Raw genomic sequence first — 26,864 nt, forward strand, 5'->3', positions numbered from 1 at the left:
CAGTTTTCAAATATGTACGCGAGGCTCATCGACGTCTCTGATCCTCAGATTCCAGAAGGACAGATCATCCAGTACGAACCTGAAGGTGTCTTTCTGCAGGGACAGCAGGTGATGAAATAAAGTCTTCCAAGCTTTGAAATAACATGTAGGGCCGTCACATGAAAAAAAATTTCAGGATAAGCTATTTTGTGACAGTCATTCTGTCAGATAATTGTTAAGTGGCAATTTAATTTCTAGGAAAGATCTCTCAGGTTATATCTATGCCGTTTTACCCAATAAGGATGAGTGTGCCTACTTAAAAAAATAATTTAGCATTTTTGTGTGGGCTCGTGACACTGCAGTAACAACTTTCCACTGTTTCAGTGCACAAAAAGGCTGCAAAGTGTCAACATAGTTTGCTTCTATTACTTTATATTACTTTATATTCTCCAATCTCACCTGTAAACAGTCTCTCCCCTCCTTCCAACCTATGCTAATGCATAGCTTATGCTTTACAAGCCTATGATACCCCAGATAAAAACATTGAAATATTATATAGTACTGCACGTATATCGTACATATAGTACTTATGTGTAATATATGAGTAAATGGTTGAACAACATTAAAATAAGTATACGTGTGAGGGAAAGATCACATTTACTTTTGGTGTGACGTGAGCTGGTTAAGTGGTGTAGCAGGTGGATGCAGACTGGGGGAGAAAACTGTGACGACAGATTAAAAAAAGAAGCAGATTTTGAAACTTCCACTTGCAAGAATTGCCATTCCTCTTGAAAGTTCTCTTCATTTTTCACCTTCATATTCTTAATAACCGTCCCGTTTGTCATTTTGTTACGACCGTGCCACTTGGCAAGGGTACTGATGATTGTACTTTCTTCGTATTTCTTGATAATTACATACTTTGTTCCCATGTTTATCATGTTTTTGCTTCCTCCTTAAGCATCACTGCAAGCCTTGTGTAGCTCTGTAGTAAATCGGTTTTAAAAATATACTGAATTGTATCGCCGTCTCGCTACGTCTTTATAAAGGACACAAGATTCTTAATTGAATGGAGCGTAAGAGTACTTTGCCATTGCAAACATTGTCTTGCAGTTTAGGTCAGCTATATTTATTGATTTGATCAATCATTCACCATCTCTGCTCAAATACGGAATTAGCCTAAAACCTTGTAAAGTAATGCACACTCACAATAACTGTATGCATTTCCAATTTTATCTGTCGTATTCTGTGGTATACAAGGCACAAAGGGTTAGAAAGCGCACTTTAAAATTCATTGCCAAATGGAGATTTTTAGATGTGTCTTATTGTCTGGGAAAATGTGGTAATTTTTCATCATCGTTTTACATGCAAAAAGTAAAAAAATAAAGAAAAAACACAAGCAATTTATTTCACAATGCAGCAACATGTTGTCTTGCAGTTAAAACCGATATATAAATCTTATCATTTTCTATTTTTTAATTTATTTTGTAGATTGCATTAAGCACAGACAGTCAAATTCAGTACCTGTCCGTTGATGCCACAGAACAGCAAGACCTGGATTCAGCCACCCACTCTGCCGTCACAGGTTAGTTGGACAGATTAAAAAGAAAAATCTAATCTTTGATGTACAGTGTCAGCCGCACGTTTACAATACAGTTGTACCTGTTTATGCTAGCAGAATTTGTTCCACGCTTGTTCTCGTCGCTCGATTTGCTTGTGTTATGAGCAAATATTCCTGATATGTAATAATTAACAAATTGGCTAGTCTCTGATCTCCGAAAAGCATCTACATTAACCGTAAATAGCTAAAAAAATACATCTTCCTGATCACTAAAAATACATTCAAATAGAAATTAAACATTATTAATGATATTAACGAAATGAAGTGTGAGTCTGTTATGAGGGAGTCTCTATAACAGGGGTCGGGAACCTATGGCTCGCGAGCCATATATGGCTCTTTCTATGAGTACCTGTGGCTCAGAGAATTTGATTGCATGCAAATTTTCTCCATCTCGTTCAAAACTTGAGCCATTAATCCTGTTCAGATACACGCAAAGCCAAACCAAAGCTGCTTTGCACAGCAGTACTTCGCAGAATATATAGGGCACGTTTTTCACTACAATTTACAGTCAGGGTGTCACACCAAAAAAAAAAAAAAAAAAAGCTCGTTTTGGCAATACAATGGTAAAGAATCCTTTATATAAAAGCTCACTGTATAATCTGTGTTCAGTGTTCAGATACCTTATGATGAAATCCACAGAATAAACTGTAAATACGCCAAAACACCGGAAGAGAACTTAGTTATTTGGTTGGGTGATGGGGAGGGATGGGTGGAGCTATGCAAAAAGTGCAAGCACTCCCTCCCATCTCTCGCCCTACGCCGTCTGCGCCAAAGGTAAGCACATCAGGCTCCCTATTTGCAGAATGTTGTGATGTTATTACGAAATAACTGCTTGCATCTGGTTTTGAAACCAATATGTATGAAAAAAAGGATCTTGAGTAATTGCAAGAAAGAGACAAGTTTAAAGTGGTATGTTTGTTGTTTTTGGGACACAGGCTCTGGCATTATTCTCTTTTCATAATTTTTATCAAATCATCAAAAATAAATGTGCTGAAGACTAAGCTTTTGTCTGGGGCGCGGGTCTAGCAATTTAGTAAATTTGTCTCATAATATATGGTGTGGCTCTTTCCCCAAAATGAAATTAATATATTTTGCTTTTATGGCTCTTTGAGTCAAAAAGGTTATCGACCCCTGCTCTATAACGATGGTGTGTGCGTGGTGCAGGAGTAGGGTTGGGGTGTGGGAGGAGTTACGGTGCACTTACTGTATTGACTTGAATTGTCTTTATTGTCATTGACATCAACATTATGAAACATTGAATTTATGTAAGATTAGACATGGCACTTCAGGGTAAATTTGTAATACAGACTTAAAAAGAAGAAAAGGCAAAAGACTGTCGGGATTAAATGCAGAATCAATATTTACTATGTAGCGCTTACAGGTTGGCCTAGTGCAATGTTCGTGAATGTTAAAGAATAGTGCATCTTTACAATAGTGCAATGAAATGAATTACAAAAACTTTTAACAGCAACAAATAAACCAAAAAGAGTCACAAGGTGCAAACATATGTTGCCCTGGAGAGGGATGGGTGCTGTACTTGGCCCTACAACCCTTGTGGTTAAGGGATTTAACACAATGCCAACACATACCGTATTTTCACGACTATAAGGCGCACCTAAAAGGCTTTATATTGTTTCAAAAGCTAACCATGCGCCTTATAATACAGTGTGCCTTATATATGGATCAATATTAAGTTGCAAGCAGCTGCCGACTAGATTTTCCCCCCTCGGCGAAGTAGTCCGCGGTGTATGCTGGGATATATATACCATCGTTTTATTTTCTAACCAATGTGTCAATCATTATTTTAATCGGTCACTATTGGCTAAAGGTATTCGTAAGTAAAGGAGGCGGATCCTTTTTATCATTTACAGGCTCGCATTGGCTAAAGCGGGGCAAAACAAGGCCTGCAATTGGCCGAAAAAGATGAATGTGAATCACACGTTGGACTAAGGCATAGAGAAAACATTGTTTTACTAGTCTTGTAAATATTTTACACGGTTGGAATTACTACACTCACGGTTGTAAGAGGACCATGGTTGCGTATCATTATTAGACGTGATGGCTGCAAGAGAATTTTGGTGAGGTATGCGGCTTTATATTTTCCCGGTATCTTGTTTCAGACTGATCTTGATGTTTCTGTGATGAGTCTATTTTTAAACTAAATTCAATTCAAAGTGTTTATTGTCACATGCACAGTAAAGAACCACGTTTCCCTGCACAATAAAATTCTTACTTTGCTGTCCACTCAGTTGCCAGCGAAAAAGAAAATAGAAATTAAGAAATGGTTGGCATTTCTTGAATCCCAAGACTTTAACCTTCCGAATTATATGTTGCTTTCGAACGACGCATTTGAGTGATTGGTGACATCGTACAGCCACTGTGTCCGTACATGTCTGAGACACGAATTTGCTTCTTTGCAAGCTTTCGGAATGTTAAGGGGTTAATAAGTTTGACTAAACTCTCTGACTGTCTTGTTGACGTTCCCACTGTAGCGCCTTATAGTCCGGTGCGCCTTATGTATGGATAATATAGGACAAAAAACAATTTTCGGGGTTCGCCCTATAACCCGGTGCGCGTTATAGTCGTAAAAATACAGTACTTAAAATTACATAACTGTAACTTTTGATAAAAATTCTTACAGCATAATGTTTTTATTGACAAAGCGTCTTCTTGAAAATGGTAAGATGTTTGATCAAAGAGTGATGACACACTAAATGAACACTGAAGGTTTTTGATCAGGTGATGGTGTCATAATAATAGTCTGTGGTTTGCACTAATCTGTGGTCTGTGCAGCCCTTTGAGACTCTTTGTGATTAAAGGCTATACAAATAAACATGACTTGACTATTTTATTTTATGTTTATGAAGCGAGCTCTGCAAAAACTCTTCGATGCTTTGTAACCTGCACTTGCTGCTCTCTCATGCCAAACCCTAGTCATAGAGCTAGTCCTCTTGAATTTTTCAGACCAGCCATGGCGGGCATTGAAATGCGGTTATACCCGACGCTGCCTCAAGTTGTAGGTCTTTGTAAAAGACAGCGACTTCTTCTCCCTGGGTCGCTATCCCCCACTTGCTCCTTATCGCGTATCCACAAAAGGAAGTCCATCTTGTCATGAATAGTGGTTTGCCTTTTTGAAAACAGTCCACCCATTAGGTCGGTATTATAGCTTTGCTTACATTTTTCTGTTTCAATAGCATGGAAATGGGAGATGCTGACTCATAGTATTCCTTAGCTCGGTCGCTCAGACAAACACATTGTCTATTACTTCCTTCTGTGTTTCAATTGGCATCATTCTCTTTTTTTTTTTCTCAGAAAAAAACTTACAATTTCCCTTTGCAGAACTCATGACAAAAAAGAGATGCTATCGATCTATCTATCTACCTTGGTCATATCCCTCAAGAGCGGTGACAGACAGCAAGACAAACACATACAATAACAAAGAAAATAAAAAGGGAAAAAATAGCAAAAAACACACACAAAATTTTTTAGACCATGGCCAACCCAAATGCCCAAACACCCAAACAAGTTAGGCGCCTCGGCACCTAAGTTGGTCATGCTTTCGTACCTCCAGATGAAACGGGACACAAGAAAGCGGCCATGTCACTCGGGTCAGGGTGACACAACACATTTGTTCAACAGCAGGGCCCGACAGCTTTCACAGGTTTACCCCTGCCGCATCATACAACAAACAAACATTCATAATATAAAGAAATGGGCGGGATCAGGCGGCCGATGGTGGGAAGCGCATGAGCCAACTTGGACAAACTGAAGGTGAGCGGTCTCTTGTGGTAGCCCCTGGGACTGCTAGTAGCTTGGAATAATCCTCAAAAGTAAACCAAGATTTTTGTTTAAAAAAAAAAAACTAAATTGAAATACTCGTCTTCAGACAGTGCTCGTATAAAGAGGTACCACTGATTGTAAAATAACGGTAAAAAGCTACTTCTAATATCCTGCTGTTTATTTATTTCCTATCTGCCAATGGGATCTGGTGTGACTCAACTGTTGTCCGTTTCTTTCTTTTAGCGGTGGGAGACGCGGCGGTAATGGCAGAGGCGCAAACCGTCTACACCGAAGCAACACCAGAGCAAGTGGAGCAACTCCAGCAACAGCATGACTATGACGTCATCACATTCACCATCGAGTAGCTCTACAGCACCTCCTACCTTCTCAATCAGGCAGTTAATCTGCATGTAAATGAGCTCTCTGTTCTTGCCCCAAGAAGGATTTGCAAAGATTATGAATGTTTTACTTCAGGGGAAGGAATTTGTCTCATTTATTTAACTTGATCAACTCTTAGAATGTCAAAAAGATGTTCATAGAACAAAATGTGCATAGCTTTTTTTCCTTCTGTTCAATCTCAAACCGCAATTGAGATCATCGCTGACACCAAATAATAATAATAATAAAACTCTTTGGATACAAAGTTTATTTATGTGTTCCATTGGTTTGGCAAGAGAATATACATTGCACCTTTTTGTATTTTTTTTTTAAAGAATATTTGTTTGAAGCCCCATTGTCTAATATTTGATCACGAGATGGCACTGTATTTTCTAATGCGAACGAAAGCCTGTGCCAATAGCACAGCGTAGCAGCGAGATGCCAGACAAACGTGGCAGCGACTTCTAAAAAACTATGTAAAAGAAAGACAAATTTCTCTACCTATTTTTTTATAAAAATAACATTGGTATGATAGTTCAAGTATTTTTTTTACTGAATAAAAGTCATTTTTATACAACTAGGATGCACTTTGTTACACACTGTCCCCTCTAAAGAGATTTAAAATTAGCAGTATATAATTAACTGAATTCTTTTTAGATGTTTTAGCTTTAATTTTGAAAATCTTAAGGATTTGAAACAAATTATTCCTTACTGCAATCAGTAAACGAATTTGTCTCTAGGTGTTGCCTGTGCGCCATCTTAAATCTTTTTTTTCTCTGAAGGATACTAGCATTTCATACACTGATAAAAAAAACTAAACGTTATTACTTTGGGCTCTCTAAGTTCTGATATGAATTACTAATCCCAAGAAAATGGATTCAATGAACCAGGCCGATGGAAATGACACACAATTTATTAACACGGGGAATTAATGATAGGAAAAAAAGGGGAGGAGGGGAAGGCGCCATAAATTATGGGACTTTTCGACCGCTGAAAGTAGCACGAAATGAAAGTTTCCCGCTATAATGCTAGTCAATTTGGGTAGATTCCCTCGGACAGAAAAAAAACGCTCATTCCCAAGAACCAGCAAACATGGTGTTTAACCTGAAACCGTCCTCTTACTTGTTGCTCCATAGGGTCTCAAAGTGTGGCCCATGTGCTAAAGTCAAGGTCCCAGTGTAGGCCCGCACGATCGCTTGGCGTCGCCACCATGCAAGACAGTAGAAAAGAGAGTGAGCTATCGATCAGCTCCTTTTTTATATGGACTAGGGACCCTTGACCAGCTCGTGCCTCTTTGGGCGTGGTCTCAGATATCTGAGACCACCAGGATCGGATGACGGTGTATGAAGTTGCTAAACTTATTAGAAAGCCAATAAAGTGAGAAATTTGCGTAATGTTCTGTACTTGAGAATTCCCCTCCAATCGACATAATTACGTACGTGAGAATATTTTATCAATACATAGCCTTAGGTGTTTTAATCACATTCAAAACTTCGTGTTATCAGATTTTATTATGGTTCATGGGGAATTTCAACTGTCCAAAAAGGGACACAGTCGTTCCATCCATTCCAAAGTTCTGAATTACTTGAAACAAAAAATGTTGGAGTCAATTTTGTGCTAAGCTTATTTGCTCCGCAATGGTCTTACTTGTTTTTTTCCCCTTAAAGTTAGCATTGTACAGTATTGTGTAAAAAATACCTATTAATTACTAGTCTCATATATTTTGAAGAACTAAACTGGTTTGAGCAATAGAAACAAATACTTCCAAGAATTCTACTGAATGTTTTCTTTCTTTGTTCTAAATATCTATTTGAAGAACACTACAGCTCACTGATCAATGAAACTACATTTAACCAGTTCTGAGTGAAGATTTTGGTCCCATAGAAATGAGGCTAAACCGACCCCTGAGGGGCTGTTGTTCGATTGTTCTGCTTTTGTTGCTGTGACATTTTGAGTTAAAGTCAAGCAGGTTACAATGTGTGTAATTCTTCAGGAAAAATGCGAGAGACAAAGGGACATGGTGTATTATTTAGTACCTCACAGTTGTGAAAAAACTTCATTAAAAACAAAACAAAACTGATTGACTACAAGTTACATGTATTCAGTTTAATTTAATAAAGATATTTTCTGACAGTGCTTTAAGCAATGTACAATGAAAGGTCAGGGCAGGCTGTGTGCATAAATGGCAGTTGTTTTGTCCAGGACACTTCTGATAACAGAATGCCTGGGTGTGCTGATGCAGGACGACCAGAGATTGTTCGGCACAAAACAACTGCCTTGGCAGGCCCATGGGAGGAGCCGACACGCCATCATAAGGGGAGAAGATTACCAATAAGAGAAAGCTAAAGTTAGCTGCAGATGACACATAGCCAATAGGGGAATAGTAGGATGTATTTGCTTTGTTTGTTGAAATTTATAAATGATCCGGGGCCACTTGGATGTGGGCCGTCTCCTTTTGGTACACTTAGATCTGCTGTTAATACAAATCCGACCCATGTGGAGATTTCGGCTCCTGGTAATACAGCCATCCATCCATCCATTATCTGCACTGCTTATCCTCAGTAGGGTTGCGGGGGTGCTGGAGCCCATCCCAGCTATCTTCGGGCAGTGGGCAGGTGACACCCTTATCCGTAGCAGCAAGATGGTTGACAATTAATGTTGTGAAGAAAAAAGGCAGTTTTCTACCCATGAGTATTCAAAGAATGCAAGATTTTGTAGTGAAACTCATTTGAATTTTTTAGAGTACTTGAAATCCCAAATATCTAGGAAATAAATTTAAAAATATATTTAGAGCTTTCTCCGACTACATCTGTAGTCTTCGAGTGCACCGCAACAGCAGCACCAAACGCTACTTGACGCTAAGTTACGAAAGGCATGGTTTTCATGAAGAAGGCGTCCTTTTTTCATGTGAGAACGTCTCCACCAAAATAACTCACGAGGAAGGACATTACCACTGCGTACAAAGGTAAGATATAATAATTTATGCAGGAGTCTTCCAACATTGTTCGAACTGAGAGCTCTTGTTTTGTTACTAATTAGCGCAAAGGGGACCCAGTTTGACATGCATTCTTAAAATAACAACATATGGTATTACCTGGTTGTTACTACATTATTAACAGGTTAATTATTGGAAGTAGGGTTAAATAGACCCAGTCAACTAAAAATATTTTTTTAGAAAAACACAATGACGTAGCTATCTTCAGAACAGGTCCATGGGCACCTCAGCTTTCTTCAGGGGGCATCTTGGTGCCCGCGGGCACCACTGTGGGGACCCCTGATTTAATGCCTAAAGTACATTTTGAAATAGCATACAATCCTGAAATTGTTTCTGATTTAGGAGCAAGAATTAGAAGCACAGAAATTAAATGGTACTGTAGTCACCTTTTGTCTTCAATCCTTTCCTGAGGCCATCCTCTGCCATCCCTTTCAGTGTGGATGAGCCTCCCTCAGGTCCTTTTCCTTTCGTGGTTAATCTGTGCTTTGCCATGATCATAAATTATATATATAAATATTTTTTGTGTTGTTATCTATGTAGTTTTTGTGCAAATAAATTATGATTTGCTCACTATGACATTTACAAAGCAAATATAACAGTTATAAGTGGCTGCTAAGGGCTATTCTTAGCTTGAAAAATGAGTTACAGGAACATCAAATTGGGAACATGACTTAAACCAAGTCCGCTTTAGGTGTGAATACATGGCAAAAGGGAAGTCTTGGTCGTTGTTGTGCAGCTAAACGAAACAGAGAACTTGAATTTTCTCTTCGCAAAGACCCAAAAGAGCTTCCCCAATGAAAGCCTTAAAATGAAGCTTCAAGTTTTCATCATTCTTCTATTAGGTGAGACTGAGTCAATTTTGTGGCTTTTCTGCTGTCCTTCTCTGACTGAAATTGCTCACTTATTCTGCAGATGTTGCTACATCCTTTGGCCTCCGGCTGGTGGAAGAGTTTGGTGACATTCCCTTGAGACTAGAGTTCCCGCCGCTTTATGGAGGGCACGTGAAGTCATGCTGCAAAGTGTACCACAGCGGCTGTCAAACTCTCTTGGACAGTACGGGTTACATCGCTGACTTCCTGAGAGGAAGGGTCAGCGTGGTAGAGACAAACAGCTGGATTGAATTCAAAGTGGCCCGGGCACGGATGGGAGATGGAGGTTACTACAGATGTGTGCTCCTGGGCACTCCTGTCTACATCTACCAAGATCATCGCTTTTATGTCTTCGGTAAGTCTTTGCTTCAGCTAAACTTCAGCTTTTCCCTGTGGTCTATAACTTATGTTGCTAAAAAAAACAGTAAATATTGAATGGTAGGTGGGTGAGCTCTCCTGATCAATAGGTTTGGAGTGCACTCTTGTTTTATTTATTTTTTTAACTTTGTAATCAATGTCCTCAACTGAACTGAGTGGATTTGGGGGCTGGGATTGGTTGTGGTAACCTTTCACGGGCACTAGCTATCCATGAGTAACTAGTACCCCAAGGAATGATCCAGTCCAATGTTTTTTCAACCCCTTTGGAACCAAGGTGCACTTTTATCTATAAAAAAGTTCCGAGGCACTCCGTCCGTCGAAAATGTTTGAAAATGAAGTAATGTCAAATATTTCACTGTACTTTCTCATAAGCAGATAATTAGTACAGTGGAACCTTGGTTCTCGACCATAATCCGTTCCGGAACCGTGTTCGAAAACCGATTTGTTCAATCACCGAAATCGGTTTTTTCCCATTAAAAGTAATGTAAAATCGTTTTAATCCGTTCCAACACCCTGAATGTTTACCATGAACGTAAACATGAAGCTAACCCAGGCTAATCGTACGTTCGCGTTAGCAATATCTTCCGTATGAAAGATTACGCTAACATGAACGTGTAAAAATGAAAAAAAAGGATTACGAATAGGATTTCTTACCTTTGTGGTGGACGGTGGGGAGAGAAAAATCATCAAAAGTTTTTCAACCTCTTCCAAAACTCGCGGCATTTGCGTGCTTATAGCGCTAACTTCCTTAGCCGCATCACTCGATTTCACAGCCTCCTTATTCTTTACTATCGTACTGACAGTAGATTTAGCCATGCTGTATTCACTAGCAAGATCGGAAATTTGTACACTTCTTTCATATTTAGCTATTATGTCTTTCTTAAAGGCAATAGTTGTACGAACAACTTGTCTGTTTTCACCTGTCCTGCTTGCACCGACCTTCTTCGGAGGCATAATTAGGGGCTAAAACACCCGTACGCCGCTCAGCCTCGCATCCTAGCGTACCAGCGTTCGAACTCCGATTTTTTGACCGAACAGCGAAGCAAGAATTTCTCGAAATTTTTGGTCGAACACAGATTTGTCCGAACTGAGAGACGTTTGAGAACCGAGGTTCCACTGTATATAAAAAAGAATGATGTGCTTTATTTATGTTTTTATTTTTGCAGTGCAATATTAAACCGCTTCGTTAAAAAAATTCAGTCATTAAATGTACTGTGCTACCTCATGAGCAGATAGTTAGTATATAAAAGGAAATAGAAATCTACTGCCACCGACTGTTATGGATGACTATTACAGTTTCTCGTCTGAAGAAAGCTAAAATACTGAATAATGGCCTGATTTTTGGGTAAGATAAAATTGGGCAAATTCCAGCGGCACACTAGACAAGGTCTCACGGCACACTAGATAGATACTTTGTTCATCCCCGTAAGGAAATTCACACTTTCAGCAGTATCCTTGTGTTAGAAAATAAAATAAAAGATATAGAATACAAAAATACCCAATATAACGTGTTGATAAAGAGCATTTAAATAGTGTTACGTAATATACACACTTTAATAAAAATAGGGTAATATGCAAATGTGGGGGTGGGGTCTCATGTGGGCTTAAAGAGGCTCATGGCATAAGGAAGAAATGATCACCTCAGTCTGTCCGTGGAACAAGACAGTGACAGCAGTCTGTCGCCGAAGCCGCTCTTCTCTTTGTAGATGCTGTGTAGTGGAGGTAACGAATTGTCCATTGTGCCCCACCACACTGGTTGAAAAACACTGATCCAGTCAATGAATATTGGTACATTATTAAATCGTGTTACTGAATATGTAATCATAACTGCATACATTTTCCAGTTGGATTAGTTTTAGTATTTAATCATAACATTACTTTGTTAATCACTTCATTCAATTAGTTCTTATAAATGCACATACAATTTATCCACATATTTTAATGAAGTAGTTACCTGCTGTATTCATAAAACTGTATCCTTTTATATCCGTGTACTCTCCCAGGCAACGGTCTTTTAAGTAGTTAACCTTTTCCTACCAGACAACCTTGAAGATTCAGCTGTGTGCAGTTTTAATATCTTGTACATTGAGTTACACTGGTATCTCGGTCCTCAACCATAATGCGTTCCTGGTTGGTGATTGAGTTGTTAGGACCAGAACGGAAACAGGACCCACTTGCGTAACTTTCTCACAAGTTTTATTGAAGGAACGAGGAAGGGATGTGCCCACCCTCCAATGTTGCTGGACGCGGGAACCGGGTCGCTCTTGTACTCGGCTTGTGATCCGAACACGGAAGTGGATCTTCCGTAGCGAGCGATGGCGGTGTCAGGGACGGTAAACTGGTCGATAGCCGGGACTGGAGAGTAAAAACGTGGTCGTGTCGGAAACGAGTCGTTAGCCAGAACGGAAAAGTATACGTGGTCGGGATCAAAAACGGGTCGTAATTCGGGACAGGAGAGCAGACGTGGTCAAGATCAAAATGGGTCGTAGCCAGAGACAAACGGAAGTAAAACCGGGACAGGCGGGCTTCAGGGGTAGAAAAAAGGCTTGCCTTGAAAAACAGAGGTTTGCAGACGGACTGACAAGAAGGGACGGATAGGAGTGGGTTTAAATAAGGACAGGGAGCCAATCGGAGTCCGAGGCAGTTGGCGCCAAAGGAGCGGGCACAGGCGATTCAATCATGACATGAGTACCGATTTGGTTGAGTACCGAAATTTTTTTCCCATAGGAAACAATGGTAAGTATTTAAATCCGTTCCACCCATAAATAAATACCTAAAACATTAAGAAAACATGTATCTAAACAACATTAAAGACCATAAATGTCTACATAATATATAATGAACATAAAAAAAGAATAAAAGATAAACTATTTTGTATCGGTTACATACCTTTGAACAGTGGTGTGATGGCATACAGGAATGGGTGTGGGAAATAGCAAGCGTTTTTTTTTCAGAAATAAAAACTTCACTAATGCTATCCCCGCCAACTACTTGTCCTTGATAAAGATTGGAAGCAACTTTTCTATTTCCTCGATTATCTGAGGCCTTGGCTTGGTAACCGCTGTCACTCCTATTGCCACATCAGCTTTCTTTATCGCTTCTTTATGTTTTATAAAAGTCGAAATTGTCGATTTTGCAATGCCATATTGCAAGGCGAGTTCGGACACTCTAAAACCATTTTCATTCTTGGCGATTATTTCCTTTTTCAGTTCAACAGTTTGCCTCACTGTTTTCCTTTTATCCTTTATCGCTGTTGTTGTTGGGACCCATGTTAAAAAGCAACGCAAAAGCACAAACCAGGAAACAAAAAACTTCGAAAAAGACGTACCTCTTCACTCATTAACGGTCCGGATAGAAGTGGCTCTAAAGCTTGGCTAACTCGCGCCGTCGAGTGCATCTCGGCTCCACTGTACCCAAGAAGTTCAGTTTATTTTTGCCCTGATGTCAGAACAAGAGTTCTTAATTTGAATTTCTTCTCAGGATCCCCAATTGATGAGGGGAATAAGTCAAGGGTCCAGACTACAGCCAGAACAGAGGGCCTATACTGGACTGGGGCAACACAGAACTCACCCACGTATGTACATTAAAGGCTGTTCTACCCGACTATGTCTGAAGTGATATGTTTTCCTCTGACGGCCACATACGAAAATACTGTATTGAAGCAACCGCTTTGTTTTGTTGTTTGTGAATAAGAAAAAAACTTTTCCTACACGTTAGCAGAAACTTATGTTCTTTGTTTTGTTTTGAAACTCAGGTTTCTATAAGGTTCGTTAAAGGGAATGTGTGTATTATTTGATTACTACATGTCGTTGTACTGTGCCGGCGAGACCAGGAACAGTTGCAACACATTTTCTTTCTACCTTCTCATTTTTTAATCTTTCGTGCTAGTCATCTAAAAAATGTAAATATAGCATTGGTCTTATACATGTAGACATTAATGGTAAAGTGCTAAGTAGCTTGAAAAGTCGGTGATAGTCTCTCAAACAGAGAGATACACAGTATCTAATACAGTGGAACCTCGCTTCTCGACCATAATCCGTTCCAGAACCCTGTTCGAAAACCGATTTGTTCATTCACCGAAAATCGTTTTTGCCATTAAAAGTAATGTAAAATCGTTTTAATCCGTTCCAACACCCTGAATGTTTACCATGAACGTAAACATGAAGCTAACCCAGGCTAATCGTACGTTCGCGTTAGCGTAATCTTCCATACGAAAGATTACGCTAACATGAACGTGTAAAAATAAAAAAAGGATTATGAATAGGATTTCTTACCTTTGTGGTGAACGGTGGGGAGAGAAAAATCATCAAAAGTTTTTCAACCTCTTCCAAAACTTGCAGGAGTTGCTTGCTTATAGCGCTAACTTCCTTAGCCGCATCACTCGATTTCACAGCCTCCTTATTCTTTACTATCGTACTGATAGTTAGCTTTAGCCATGCTGTATTCACTAGCAAGATCGGAAATTTGTACACCTCTTTCATATTTAGCTATTATGTCTTTCTTAAAGGCAATAGTTGGACGAACAACTTGTTTTTTTTTCACCTGTCCTGCTTGCACCGACCTTCTTCGGAGGCATAATTAGGGGCTAAAACACCCGTACGCCGCTCAGCATCACACCCTAGCGTACCGGCGTTCGAACTCCGATTTTTTGACCGAACAGCGAAGAAAGAATTTCTCGAAATTTTTGGTCGAACACCGAACTGAGAGGCGTTCGAAAACCGAGGTTCCACACTGTACTGGGTACGGTAGTAACACTGTTAGTGGAAAGTTGTAACAGTGTTATTACAACTAAGCTTTAGATAGTTTAGATATTTGTGCAATATTTAAATAACTCTTTATTTATAAGAAATATATGGCAATAAGGGCATGGATAGAACAACGTGCTTGTGTCATATCTATCCTTTTGAATGGACAGCATTGCTAATCAGAGTCTGACGAGCAGTTGAGGCAAATTGCTTGAAATCAAAACACTGTACTCATTTGTCTTTTCTTTCTTTATTTCTTTCTTTTCTTCTCTTTCATTTTCTTTTGATTTTTTTCCTTTTCTTTTCTTTGCCCTAGCATTTGTCCATACAGGCTATACAGAAGTTGACATTTTTGTTACAACTGTTCCTGTACCTATCAGCCATAATTTTATCTGTGTGGGTGTTAGCTAGCATAAAAACAACACATTGAATTGAGGCCAAGAATCTGGACATTTCAGCCATGTGTCAGAAAATGTGTCAACCCGTAGCATATTTGACATGAATAAAAAACTATGAAAAAAATGTTTGATATCTTACCCCAAAAAATGTTTTTGGGCCATGAAATTCAAAGAATGTCACTGAGAGTCTTCAAATGTTTTTTGTGAGGTCAAAATGGAAAAAGGGGAGTACTCAGTATCCTATAATAGTGGCATCAATAAAACTCTCAACCAATTAGTCAAACTACAACTACTACGTGTTACAACTGTACCCAGTCTTCCCTATTGCAATCAAAAACGAGTGCTAAAAAATGAAAGAATGCAAACCATGGAGACCCAAAGGGACCCAACACGCACCATTTTACTTCTCTTTATTTTGCCCAGCCTTTTGCAAGGTTTTGTTTGTTTTGGTCGCTCGCAGCAGCAAGATGCTAGACAATCATGTCAGGTCCCTGTAGGTGAGCTGCACGTTATGCCAAATAAATACAAACTTCTCAACCTCAGAGTATTGTAAAACATATGCGCGTATTTATGATAGTTGATGTAGTCTTGCTTATTTTTCAGATCAATATCGTTTTTAAGATTATTTTAAGAGGGGCTAAATAATAGACACTATCGTTTTAAGAATTTCACAAAGAAAATTGTGTTCTGTGTTGAAAAATTTGTTTATTTCAAAATCGCAAACATGGAGAGAGAACCTAATATTTTATTACAGGTTGTGTCCCGTTGGTGGGCTTTAAAGGAGGTTGTACAATCTTTCTCAATGTGTTCAAGTAGTACGAATGACATTATCCAAGAAGTCAGTTCCAGTTCCTGTTATGTATTAAAAGCACTGAATGGTAGGCTTTTGTGGGGATTCACATGGATTTAACTGTTCTCTCTAACAAGATTGCTGTTTTTTTTCTGTGTAGAACCAGAACCTTTTGGACTTTTGCCGCCCTTATTGCCATCTCTCTGAGCCTTATTGTTGTGGTTGCTGTTGCCTCAGCAATAGCCACACTTTTCCTCAGAGGCAAGACCAAAGCCAAATATTTAGGTAATCTTTTGGATATTATATTTTTTTATTAAATCCAATAGTGACAACTGACCAGTCAACAACACACTAAAATTGAGTAAGTTAAAGGGAAGATACAATTAGCCTGGTGTCAGTCAATTACACATTACATTTAGACAAACTAACTTGTCAATACATCTTCAGTGAAGCTAATACCTCAAATGTCTTTTGCAATTTTACATTTTAGGCAAATGTGGAAAAATTCCAACTGAGTCAGACATTGAAGGGGCCCCAGTAAGTGTATAAAAGGGAACACAAACCCTGCTGACTCATTTTTGTCGCCCTTTCAAAAAAAGATGGAACAAGCTTCTTGTTTTTCTGCACTCCTAGGAGACATCTGGCGTCATCTACACAACGGTTGACTTCCGAAGCAAGCCGTACGACGCACGAGCGCCTGATGCTGGTGCGGTGGAGTATTCCGTTCTGGCCGTCAGCCACTGAATGTGCTCGGCAGACCCGACCTCATGTTAAACCGCCGAGCTGAGACTAATTTGGACTGTATTTTCTCTGGAAGACATTGTAAATTTGACTTTTGAATGTATAGTATCCAAGAGGCCGTGTCTGCCCCCAATAAGTGTGAAATCAAATATTTATTGTTGCGGCAATGAGTTATATAAAACTGTGGTCAATTGATTATCTATGTTGGTGCAGGTTAGCATCAGTTATACGTTTATAGTTTTGTGGTTTGTGCGGCCCTTTGAGACTCCTTGTGATTAAGGGCTATACAAATAAACATGACTTGACTTGATTTAGAATCTGGTTATTTGTCACGAACCAGGAACGGAGACGGGACCCGTTAGCGCTCGTTTTCTCCGTTTTTATTGATGAAAGAGGGAGAGAAAGGCTTGCTTCCACGATCCGCGGATCGACGAACACGGGTAGCAGGTGGCAGAAATGCGGAAGTGGCACTTCCGTGTCGAGCGGGAAGGATCGGAGAGAGGCGGGAATAGCAAGTCGTTGGCCGGGGCTGGAGATCAAAGGCGGTGTCGAGTTCGTTAGCGAAGTCGGTAGCAGGAGGCAGGCAGGTAACGGGGCAAAACAGGTCAGGTAACAGGCAGGCAAAACGGGGCGAAGTCAGGTCCGGAAACAGGTTGGCAACAAAGATCAGGCAGAAAAAGCAGGACAAGAACGGAGTCTGACGAAAAGGCTTACTGAGCAGAAGGCGACAGTTCGCGTAACAATCTGACGGCTTCCTCTTGGAAGCCGGGGGTTTAAAAAACGAGTGACAGCCAATCAGCTGTCCGGGCTGTTGGCGCCAATTAAGTCGCCGCAGCTGCGCTCAATCGGTAATCATGACATTGTTATGATTTGGTAGTGATGATGGACCCATGTGAGGGAGGCAGGATCTGCAGACAGAGGTTCTCAAATAGAGGAAAGTATTTACTAACAAATTGAAGACCTAGATACCAAACAAAATGCCCAAACATAAAACTAGAAACAAAAAAAAAACTAGAAACTGCAATTAGCAAAATAACAAAGTACCAAACAGACCCGGTATAGTGTTGGAATGCAATGACAGAGAATGACAGAAAAACGGCTGAACAAAAATGTCCTTTAATAGGGTTCGGAATAATTGGGCACAGGTGTGTTATAATTTGACACACCTGTGCCCGGTTCAAAATTCCAATTTCGGCCCTCTCGTGGTGGGACGTATGCCAAACCTTAACATAACCTTCCACCAATGGCCGGATACTAGACGACCAAAGAAAAATATCGGAGGCTGCCGTGATGAGTGAAGGCCCTTGCTCCTTGCTGCCTGAACAGAAGACCCGGGCGCAGCTGAGGTGCCTTCTCGCCGCCGGTACAGGAATTCCGGGCGCAGCCGAGGTGCCCTCTCGCCACCGGGACAGGAAACCTGGGCGCAGCCAAGGAGCCTTCTCGCAGCCGGGACAGGAAACCTGGGCGCAGCCACGGAGCCTTGTCGAAGCCGGGACATGTAACCTGGGTTCCGGTCGAGGTGCCTTCTCGCCGCCGGACAGATAACCCGGGCGCAACCGAGTTGCAGTGATATTAAACGGCTTAAAGTGAAAACAGCCTAACTGGAGCAAAATGAAGGATGACCTACTGGAGGCGTTTCGCTTTTTTTAAAATTCTCTAAAATTGAGCTCAAATGCACATTAACGTGTGTGCTCGCGTTTTAAATCCTGAAAGCGCAGTTGTTTGATTTTGGTTAAAGAATACTCCAATTTCCACCTGTCCCAGCCCTCACACTCAACTTTCCTTTTTTTTATTTACAGTTGCCATGTAGGAAATGGGGATGGTGGCCAAAGGGCTGGTGCCACCATTTAGTGAAATGGTGAATTAGTATTTGTATGAATATTTTATATTTTATTTTAAATATTTTATACTGATGTCAACATTACTGCCGGGCCACATATTATTTATTTGATGACAGACGCGGGCCAGTAAAAATTTATCATGGGCCATATCTGGCCCGTGGGGCAGACTGTGGTCATGCCTGATCCAAGTGGTTGAAAATGTTTAATTTTTTGGTTTTCATTCTATATCTTCGTCCTACAGGGTTAAATAAAAATCACAAACTTATTAAAGTGTGAATAACATGATGAGCAGTGAACATTTTTGGGTGGCTTTTTTATGGTACCACATTTGGTGTATAAAGGCGGTTTATTTTAAGTTTAGAAAGTTTTACTTTCATTGATTTTAAGTTTAAATACTTAAGATTTCTTTGAGGTGCCTATCTTTCCCATCAAGACCATTTCTATACAGAGGTTAAGTCTCTTATCATGCCATCATTTCACTTTTGTTGTGGCTCAGTCTGGATCAAGCCCGCTCAATATTTTATTCTTAGTCAGCGCTTTTCCCTGTCTTTCAAAAGTCCCAAAGGTTTTATTGCGTCTGTGACATTTGAGTGCAACAATGACAATCATGTTTCGCCATCTCATTTAAAAAAGGAACCTTTCTGGAGCGATTGCTATTTCTTTTGTGGAAAAATTGCTGTTTAGATGACACAAAAGGCGTAATAATTATGCCACTTGTGTTTTTAGGCGGGTTATTTTTAAGAACAGTTTTATTTCTATGTCTATGCGTCTATGTATTAACCACAGCACAAACTTAAGATTTCTATGTCAAAACAAAGATTTGGGAGTGATTGTTTTAACTACTCAATCATGTAGCTCAGGAGGTGAAGCGCCCGTTTTGAGATCAATAGGTCGCGGATTCGATTCCCGGCTCCTCTGTCTTATATGTCGAAGTGTCCTTGGACAAGACACTGAATCCCTGATGCCCCAAAAAAGCAGGTAGTTGCTTTACATGGCTGACGCTGCTATCGGCGTGTGAGTGTGTGTGAATGGGCAAGTGTGAAGCACACTGTAAAGCGCTTTGGGATGTCGTCAGTCACTTGGAAAGCGCTTTATAAATGCAGACCATTTACTTTCATGCTACTTTACTCCAACAGAATGAAATGATTGTGAAAGGGTCGACATGTGTATTCATGATGAACATATATTTTAGAAAGATAGGAACGATTCCAAGCGACTGTTGTGCTCAGTAACGTGTGGTTCATGTTTGTTGAGACACATTCAGATTTACAAATTATTGAACCTACATTACGATCTTATTCATCATTTGATGGGTATGTTCATGTCATGATTTCCCTGTTTGGCACACCTGTGGCAGCTTGATTGGCGCCAACAGCCCGGACAAGCTGATTGGTGGCCACACCCTTCTTAAGCCCCTGTCTTCTGTTCAAACTTTGTCGTTTGCGAGCTGTTGTGTTTTCACTCAGTGAGCGTTTTCGTCCGACTCCTTCCCTGCTAAACCTGTTTTCTGCCTGATTCCCGTTTTCAACCCATTTCTGAACCTGACTACGCCTGTTCTGCCTCCCGCCTGCCTACGACAACTGTTCCGAACTCGACATCGTCTCTGATCTCCAGCCCTGGTCAAACGACGTGCCATTCCCGCCTGCCTTCTTCCGACACGGAAGTGTCATCCCCGCCTTGCTCGATTCCGCTCTCCGCCAGTCCTCGGATCAAGCAATCAAGCAAGCCTAAAATCTCACTCTCTTTCAATAAAATCTGAGAAACGCATGCAATTGAGTCCTGAGTCTGTTCTGTTCTGTGACAGTTCATTGTTCAGAAAAGTTCAGAAAATGTATTGTCATTGTCAAAAAACAACGAAACTTCGTTTGGAGCATCCAGTCATCCATTCACAGTTAAAAGAAAAATATAGAGATCCATAAATATTCTGAATGAATTTAGCTAAAACCCCGATACCCATAGATAACCCAATATACACCTTATAAGTAAAAGTGCAAACATGGTTCTATAAAAATCCAATAGCCGCATAATTAAATGATTCGATGTATGGCAAGGACACAATATATGACCTGGAGCATAGAAAAAAAAAACGTTTTATTATCTTAACTTATAAATGAAGTCCATGCACTGCTCCTTATATTTGACAATCTACAGGAGTGAAGTGAGCAAGCTGGCCCAGTGGTGTAGAGACCACAATCTCCATTACAATCTCCCATCATGCTCTCAGTCTACAGAAAAAAACCATTGAGGGCATACTGATCAGCTACATCACCGTGTGGTATGGCGCCTCCACTGTGTCCTGCCAAAAGACTCGCGGCTTATCTTGAGAACATCGGAGAAGGTCATTGGTGTCAAGGTCACGCCCCTCCTGGACATCTACAACATCCGCCTCACTCACAAAGCCACCAGGATTGTAAGTGACCACATCCACCCATCCCACAGCCTCTTCAACCTGCTGCCTTCAGGGAAAACACTGCGGAGTCTTCGAGCCAGAACCAGTAGGTTCAAGGACAGCTTCTTCCTTCAGGCATTATGGACTTCTGCCAAATAAATGCACCCCTGCACTATTAAGATTGTGACTTTTTTTTACACTTTATATTCTAAACCTTATATTTATATTTTTATGTGCTTACTTTTTTACCGAATTATTATTATTGTCATGTTTGCCATGGCGCCCAATTGGCCATGCCCGTGTGTGTCACGGTTGCCATGGTGCCCAATTGGCCCCGTCCATGTGGCACCAGCTGCGGCTCGTTGAGAGATTGGCTTACTGTCTATTTTAAGCTCAGCGCTGTCACACTTCCCTTGTCAGCCCGTCAATGAACCTCTGCCCCGCAAGACGTGGGTTCTGAGACTTGGTCCTGTTTTCCCGTTGGATTTTCCTGTCTGTTATTGTTCCCGTTTATTTTGTCCTGTTTAATTTTGGTCTCTAGTTTTGTTTCCGACTATTTTTGTCCTGTTTATTATTTTCTACAGTTTTCGTTCCCGTCTAGTTTCTCCTGTTTAATTTTTATATCCTGATTCGGTGTAGATCTCGTCGGTTTCTGGCTTCCCGCCTTTCCACGCCTGCACGACTCCCCGTTTCCCGTAATTTACAGGCTAGTGTGAGAACGTCATCCGATTGGGTCCTGATTCGTGTTCTTGACAATTATTTGTATTTTGTGTCTTATTAATTACATGATTGCATGCATGGTGAGTAGATGTAATCTCATCTGTGCTGTACGTTGTGCGGATAGCCTTTTTGTCAATAAAGTTGACAATTTTAAGCAATGATAGGATAGGTAATCCCCCATGAGGAAAAACACCCATGCTATGAGAAAAAAATACTGGATAGCATAGCTTGCCAATACTATGACTAAATCTATTGTTTGGGGCTGAGGTGTGCGCAAAATCAGAATCCTTGGTGTCACTATCGCCCTCTGCTATGAGGCAAAAGAATTGTGTGCCTCACTTTGTATCAGCAGACGCTCAGCAGGAGTACATTACAGACTAATATAAATAGTATTCATTTTATGATGGCTAGAAAATCCCTCCAAATTTTGAAGTTAAACAATACATAATTTAAACACTAACTTAATATAGCCATTTAATCCATTTTTAATTTTATATATCCATGATGACAGCTGAGGCACAGCCTCACCTACCTTCCCTGACTGCATATCACTAAGACGATTTTCATGCCAAATGTAATGTGTGCATCACTATGGGCCTCACTTTTGAGACCACACAAACATGTGATTGTTCAGCCACACATAATTTGTGCGGCTATTGGGCGGCGCGCACTTTCAGAATAATTGTTTTAACAGCCGCGGTCGGCAGCTTCGAGGGGGATTGTTTTGACAGTACAAGTGTGTTATTACTTTCACACACACATATTTGAGATTTTTTTTTTCTTACAACTGGAGCATATTATTTTTATGCCTCACTTACTGTATTGTGGGTTATTTTTTTCTTATGAGGTTGAATTTCACAATAGTTTGTGATAATCCACCTACGACAGTTTGACTTTAATGCTCTACAATTGTTTGAAAACACACACCTTCTTTTACAAAAAGCATGATTTTTTTATGTTGCAAAACCTGCATCGATGAAGATGATCTGTATCGTTTTACCTAACATACATTCTTTGCGTAATATGCAAAAGAATGTCCTTGCAATTCTTCTTCAGGGGTTAAAAAGCACAATGAAGAATACAAACTGCAGATTCAAAATGAGCAAAAAGTGCACGTTTTTCCCCCCAGCCTTTTGCAAAGTTTTTGGTTATTCGGGTACCCGTAGCAGCAAGATGGCAGACAAAAATGTCAGCTCCCTCTCAGTGGAGCTTAAATATGTAAGATAAAACAAAATTATCAACCGATGAGTGTTTTTTAAAAAGCACATTTAAACATTTAAGTTAATGTGTTTTTGCTAATCTTTTAAAATCGATATTCTTTTTTTTTAGTAATGAATGAAGTTGTTTTTGCCACTAGGAGGCGCTAAATGACACACACTGTCCCTTTAAGGCAGTGGTTCTTCACCTGGGTTTAAGCGAACCCTAAGGGTTCAGTGATTCAGTCTCAAGGGTTCGGTGGATCCTCTACAGCACAACTGGTTGGACAAATATGCCGATGTAACTTCGCAAAATTTCACCTTCTTGACAACTATGTAAGTGAGATCGAAGATGTATCTGGAATTAGCAAGGTTTCTGTACCCATTAAACTGATACAAGCAATTGGCATTTGACAAATAGTTCCCTACACAAGTCTCATATCAGGGAGATCGGGTACACGGACAGTTGTATCAGTCAAAGTTTAGCCAATCGGAATTGAGTTTTATTTATACTACTGATAAAGGATACTGATACCATTTTACCTCACACAAGACGTTAGAAGGGTCTAAGTGACATTGTCTCAATTGTACAGTCAAAAAATAAATACATAAAAGAAAAGTGGGTACATTGTTTTGATTTCAAGCAATTTGCCCAAGAAGGCTGCCCCTCAGGGACTGGCTTTGACATTTGCAACTACCTGTCAGACTCTGATTAGCAATGCTGTCCATACAATTTTTCTATTTTGTGCTCTTTTTGTCATATATTTCTATCAAATAAAGAGTTCTATAAATATCTAAATATCTGAAGATTATTTGTAAAAATAAATCATACTGTTACAACTGTACACTAAAAGTGTTACAACTGAACCCAGTACTGGGTACCCAGTACAGAGTACGGTTGTAACACTGAAGCTCTCTGTTTGAGAAACTATCACAAACCTTTTGGAGCTACTTGGCACTCTACCATTGATGTCTACTTGTAAAAGACAAATTAAGGTACAATGTATAAAAGTTTGAGAGGACTCCCGCAAATGATCATCAAATAGGGAGGGAAATAGCAAAATCTGTTACAACCGTACCTGGTCTCCCCTACAGCACGGGTGAGATGGCCATTCATGTTTGTTGAAACGGCAGCAGAATTCAATGATGAATATCTTTATGAAATCATCAAAACCAGGGTCAATAGAAACTGTTCAAAACAACAACTTTCCAGACATTTTGGTGTCACGAAATGGAAAAGTGTCCAGTTATTCCCAAGAAATCGTTGGAGTTTTATTTACTATTTGTCGCAACATATCTTCGTGAGCAATCCTTTTCGACGATGCCGGACATAAAAACAACAAAAAGGAACAGGTTTGTTGTGAAAATGATACGAGGCTACCACTTGCCAAAGTGAAGCCATGCATATCTGAACTGGTTTCTTAAAGTCAACAAGAGGTAACACTGGTTTCCAGTTGTGTACTTTATTGTTAGTTCATGCACTAAGTTGGTTTTATTCTGCAAGGTTCATTTTGTGCACCAATAGAAAAAGATATGTCTTGAATTGTACTTTACACAAAAGTGGTGAATGCACATGTGAAACTGGTGGGGTTTGGTAGCTCCAACAAGGTCAAGGAACCACTGCCTTAAGGTAAACTTTGTTAGAGGAGTTTGTGAATCAATCGAATGCAACATTTCACCATGGTAAGGACCAGCTATTGCTTCGGTTTACAAATCCACACACGGAGAAACTCTGGCACAGTTAGCCTGATTTATTTCTTCTGCTTATACTTTATGACATTTCATAGCTTTGCGGCCAACATTGACACACTGGCTGACTTTCATTTGGGAGCCAATGACGTCAGAGAAGCGCGCTTGTGTTTGCCCAGCGTTCAGAAAGCGTGAAGTGGGAGCCGTAAAATTCAGGTCATGACTCACTTGTCTGTGCCGGTTGGCTGAATTGCAGGACCGGCCATTTACCGGTATATTGCTCTTTTCATTGGTTGGACTCAATGAAGGTCCTCTCTCAGCAGAACAGCCACAGGACCGTAAAAGCATTGTTTTCACAATTCAAAATCAAATGCGCAAAAAATATATATATACTTTTTTTAAGCATACAAAAAAAGATTTTAAATGAATTAGATAAGAGGAAAGGTTGATTCTTTGACAAAAGGAAAGTTTGAAGGATGAAAAGTTTTAGAAAAAAACAACAAAAATCATTAGTTCTACCCTTCGTAATTTCTCTATTGTATTTTCTGTTTATTTTGCTGCTGATTTGAAGAAATTGTGACTTTTCTTAAAAAAACACACTATTGTCCCGTGGACCCCAAACCTTTGAACAATAGTGTTTGTAACACTGAACACTGGTTTTCCAATATATTTAGTCAATTCCTCAATTGTATTTGGGTTTGTTTCACCATTTAAACCATCATTTACATCCTTGTAATTTTATTAAGAGAAGCAAGTAGTAAAATAAAATAACATTTGAATTCAATGTTTTTCAACCTATCCTTGTCTAGTCTGACACAGAAAATTGACTAATTTTATCTTTTTAAGGAAAATAATAATAATATTAATTTTACCAGTGTTTTTCATGATTTGATTACAACACTAATAATGTATGTTTAACACGAAGATTTACATCGTGGTCTAGCTCAGTGTTGGATACAATTATAATTACAGCTTGTATTCTTAAATAGCATCTCTGAATGTTGTCGACCTTGTTAGGGACATTAACATGTGGACCACAAAGAGTTGTAAATATAAATTAATAATTAATTTTTTATGTGTCATGTTCTGGAGGTTTGTGTTTGTGTTGTGCTTCTCTTTGTTTTTCCTGCAGTACAGGCTGCTCTGAGCAAGATTTTCTGTGACTTTTAGTCTTATCTGCTGCTCCTTGTCTCCCCAAATCTGGTTCCTGTCACATTGGTTTCCAGATCCCGGGCAACCTTGCCCCCTGCCTCACACTGCCAGCACTCAACTTGCAATCAACTCTGTAAAACTGCTCCCATCTCACATCTCTGCATTCAGGGTAAATCTATTTAGAAAACGTACTGTCAAATTATGTCCACTTCTCAAATGTATCGAATGGAAGGATTGTGCCGTTTGAAGCAGAGATAATAAAATATATTCTCCTTTTTAAAAAAACAAAGCAAAACGACCATTGGTACCAAAACAAATTCAAGTACCGCATATACTCTAAGCCTACATCGCATGTAAGTAACCCCACTAGAACTGCTGGAATAGCCACATACTAAAATATCTTTAAAATATTAACAACTCTTGAACCTAAACATGAATAATTGTTTAATCATGCAGTTAATAAAGATGCATTTACTGGTAAAAAGCTTAAAATATAACATTTTTAAACAATTTAATGTACCTACCAGGAGCGCAACAATGGCAGACACTCAAACATCATTTTCACATTTCGCAATTGTATCCTTCTTCGACTCGATCGTTGTTGTCACTGTTCTTCATTCTTCCTACCCCTTATCACATCTTTCTTGTGACCCATTTTTTATTGGCAAGAAAAGGAAATAAGACCAACAAAATCACAATAAAATGAGATGTGGTCCCTCTTAAAGGCGCAATTGACTGAGCAGGTAGAAGAGATCAAGCAGGGTATTATCGTCATCTACTGTTAAGGAATGTATTTCAAACTATGCTTTTTCCTCTTCTTAGCATTTTTCAGCTAAAGCAAAGGCCCCAAACCCGCTTTCGGGTCTCGACACAGCAGTTGAGAAACACTGCTCTAAATTCTGGCTTTATTTTAAGGATTATTATACCAGTATTACCACTTGCTGCTGTCCGTCAACGCCGAGGTCTCTGAAGAGTGGACTGACGCTTTATGCCAAAAAAACAACGGCGGCCAGATGATGAAGGTACACTATCTGAGTCAGTTAAGGAGGATTCCCCTGCTACTGGTAACCATGGAAAGGGATGGGCGCCGCCAGGCTGTACTTTCACAAGAAACACCACAGGAAGGGAACCGTGGATGGTAAAAAAACAATGACAAGTGTTGTGTTATCACTTTTATTTGCAATAACAGTGAGATAAATTAACAAC

At 39.8% G+C, this 26,864-nt stretch overlaps 2 protein-coding genes across 6 annotated transcripts in view; both read left to right on the plus strand.

Annotated features, from left to right (window-relative positions):
• Positions 1–6,025, plus strand: part of LOC148369122 (zinc finger protein 335) — a 32,902-nt gene extending 26,877 nt beyond the window's left edge. For all 4 annotated transcript variants that reach the window (XM_088331058.1, XM_088331056.1, XM_088331059.1 and 1 more), the window contains 3 exons: positions 49–108; positions 1,468–1,561; positions 5,621–6,025. In XM_088331058.1, coding sequence (XP_088187184.1) covers positions 49–108; positions 1,468–1,561; positions 5,621–5,742 — 276 coding nt within the window. In that variant the 3' untranslated portion in view covers positions 5,743–6,025. The remainder of the gene's footprint in view (positions 1–48; positions 109–1,467; positions 1,562–5,620) is intronic.
• Positions 6,026–8,514: 2,489 nt separating this feature from the next.
• On the plus strand, positions 8,515–16,909 carry LOC148369123 (uncharacterized). Of its 2 annotated transcripts, none has more exons than XM_088331061.1 (7): positions 8,515–8,720; positions 9,442–9,592; positions 9,663–9,974; positions 13,478–13,571; positions 16,091–16,215; positions 16,421–16,467; positions 16,564–16,909. In XM_088331061.1, the coding sequence occupies exons 2-7, from the start codon at positions 9,559–9,561 to the stop codon at positions 16,672–16,674; spliced, it is 723 nt and encodes a 240-aa protein (XP_088187187.1). In that variant the 5' UTR covers positions 8,515–8,720; positions 9,442–9,558; the 3' UTR covers positions 16,675–16,909. The 2 variants fall into 2 exon arrangements, with proteins under 2 accessions (XP_088187187.1, XP_088187188.1); XM_088331062.1 differs by having other exon boundaries at positions 9,526–9,592.
• The last annotated feature ends 9,955 nt before the right edge of the window (positions 16,910–26,864 follow it).

This window comes from Urocampus carinirostris, chromosome 3 (genome assembly GCF_059441175.1).
Source record: "Urocampus carinirostris isolate Australia breed hairy pipefish chromosome 3, RoL_Ucar_1.0, whole genome shotgun sequence".
NCBI classification, from domain to species: Eukaryota; Metazoa; Chordata; class Actinopteri; order Syngnathiformes; family Syngnathidae; genus Urocampus; species Urocampus carinirostris.

What these genes read in the sequence shown, in the direction of transcription:
- LOC148369123 (XM_088331061.1), top strand. Translation starts at nt 9,559, where the DNA reads ATGAAGCTTCAAGTTTTCATCATTCTTCTATTAG. An exon ending in TTTCATCATTCTTCTATTAG is followed by an intron (nt 9,593 to 9,662) that starts GTGAGACTGAGT and finishes CTTATTCTGCAG; the next exon opens with ATGTTGCTACATCCTTTGGC. An exon ending in TCATCGCTTTTATGTCTTCG is followed by an intron (nt 9,975 to 13,477) that starts GTAAGTCTTTGC and finishes ATTTCTTCTCAG; the next exon opens with GATCCCCAATTGATGAGGGG.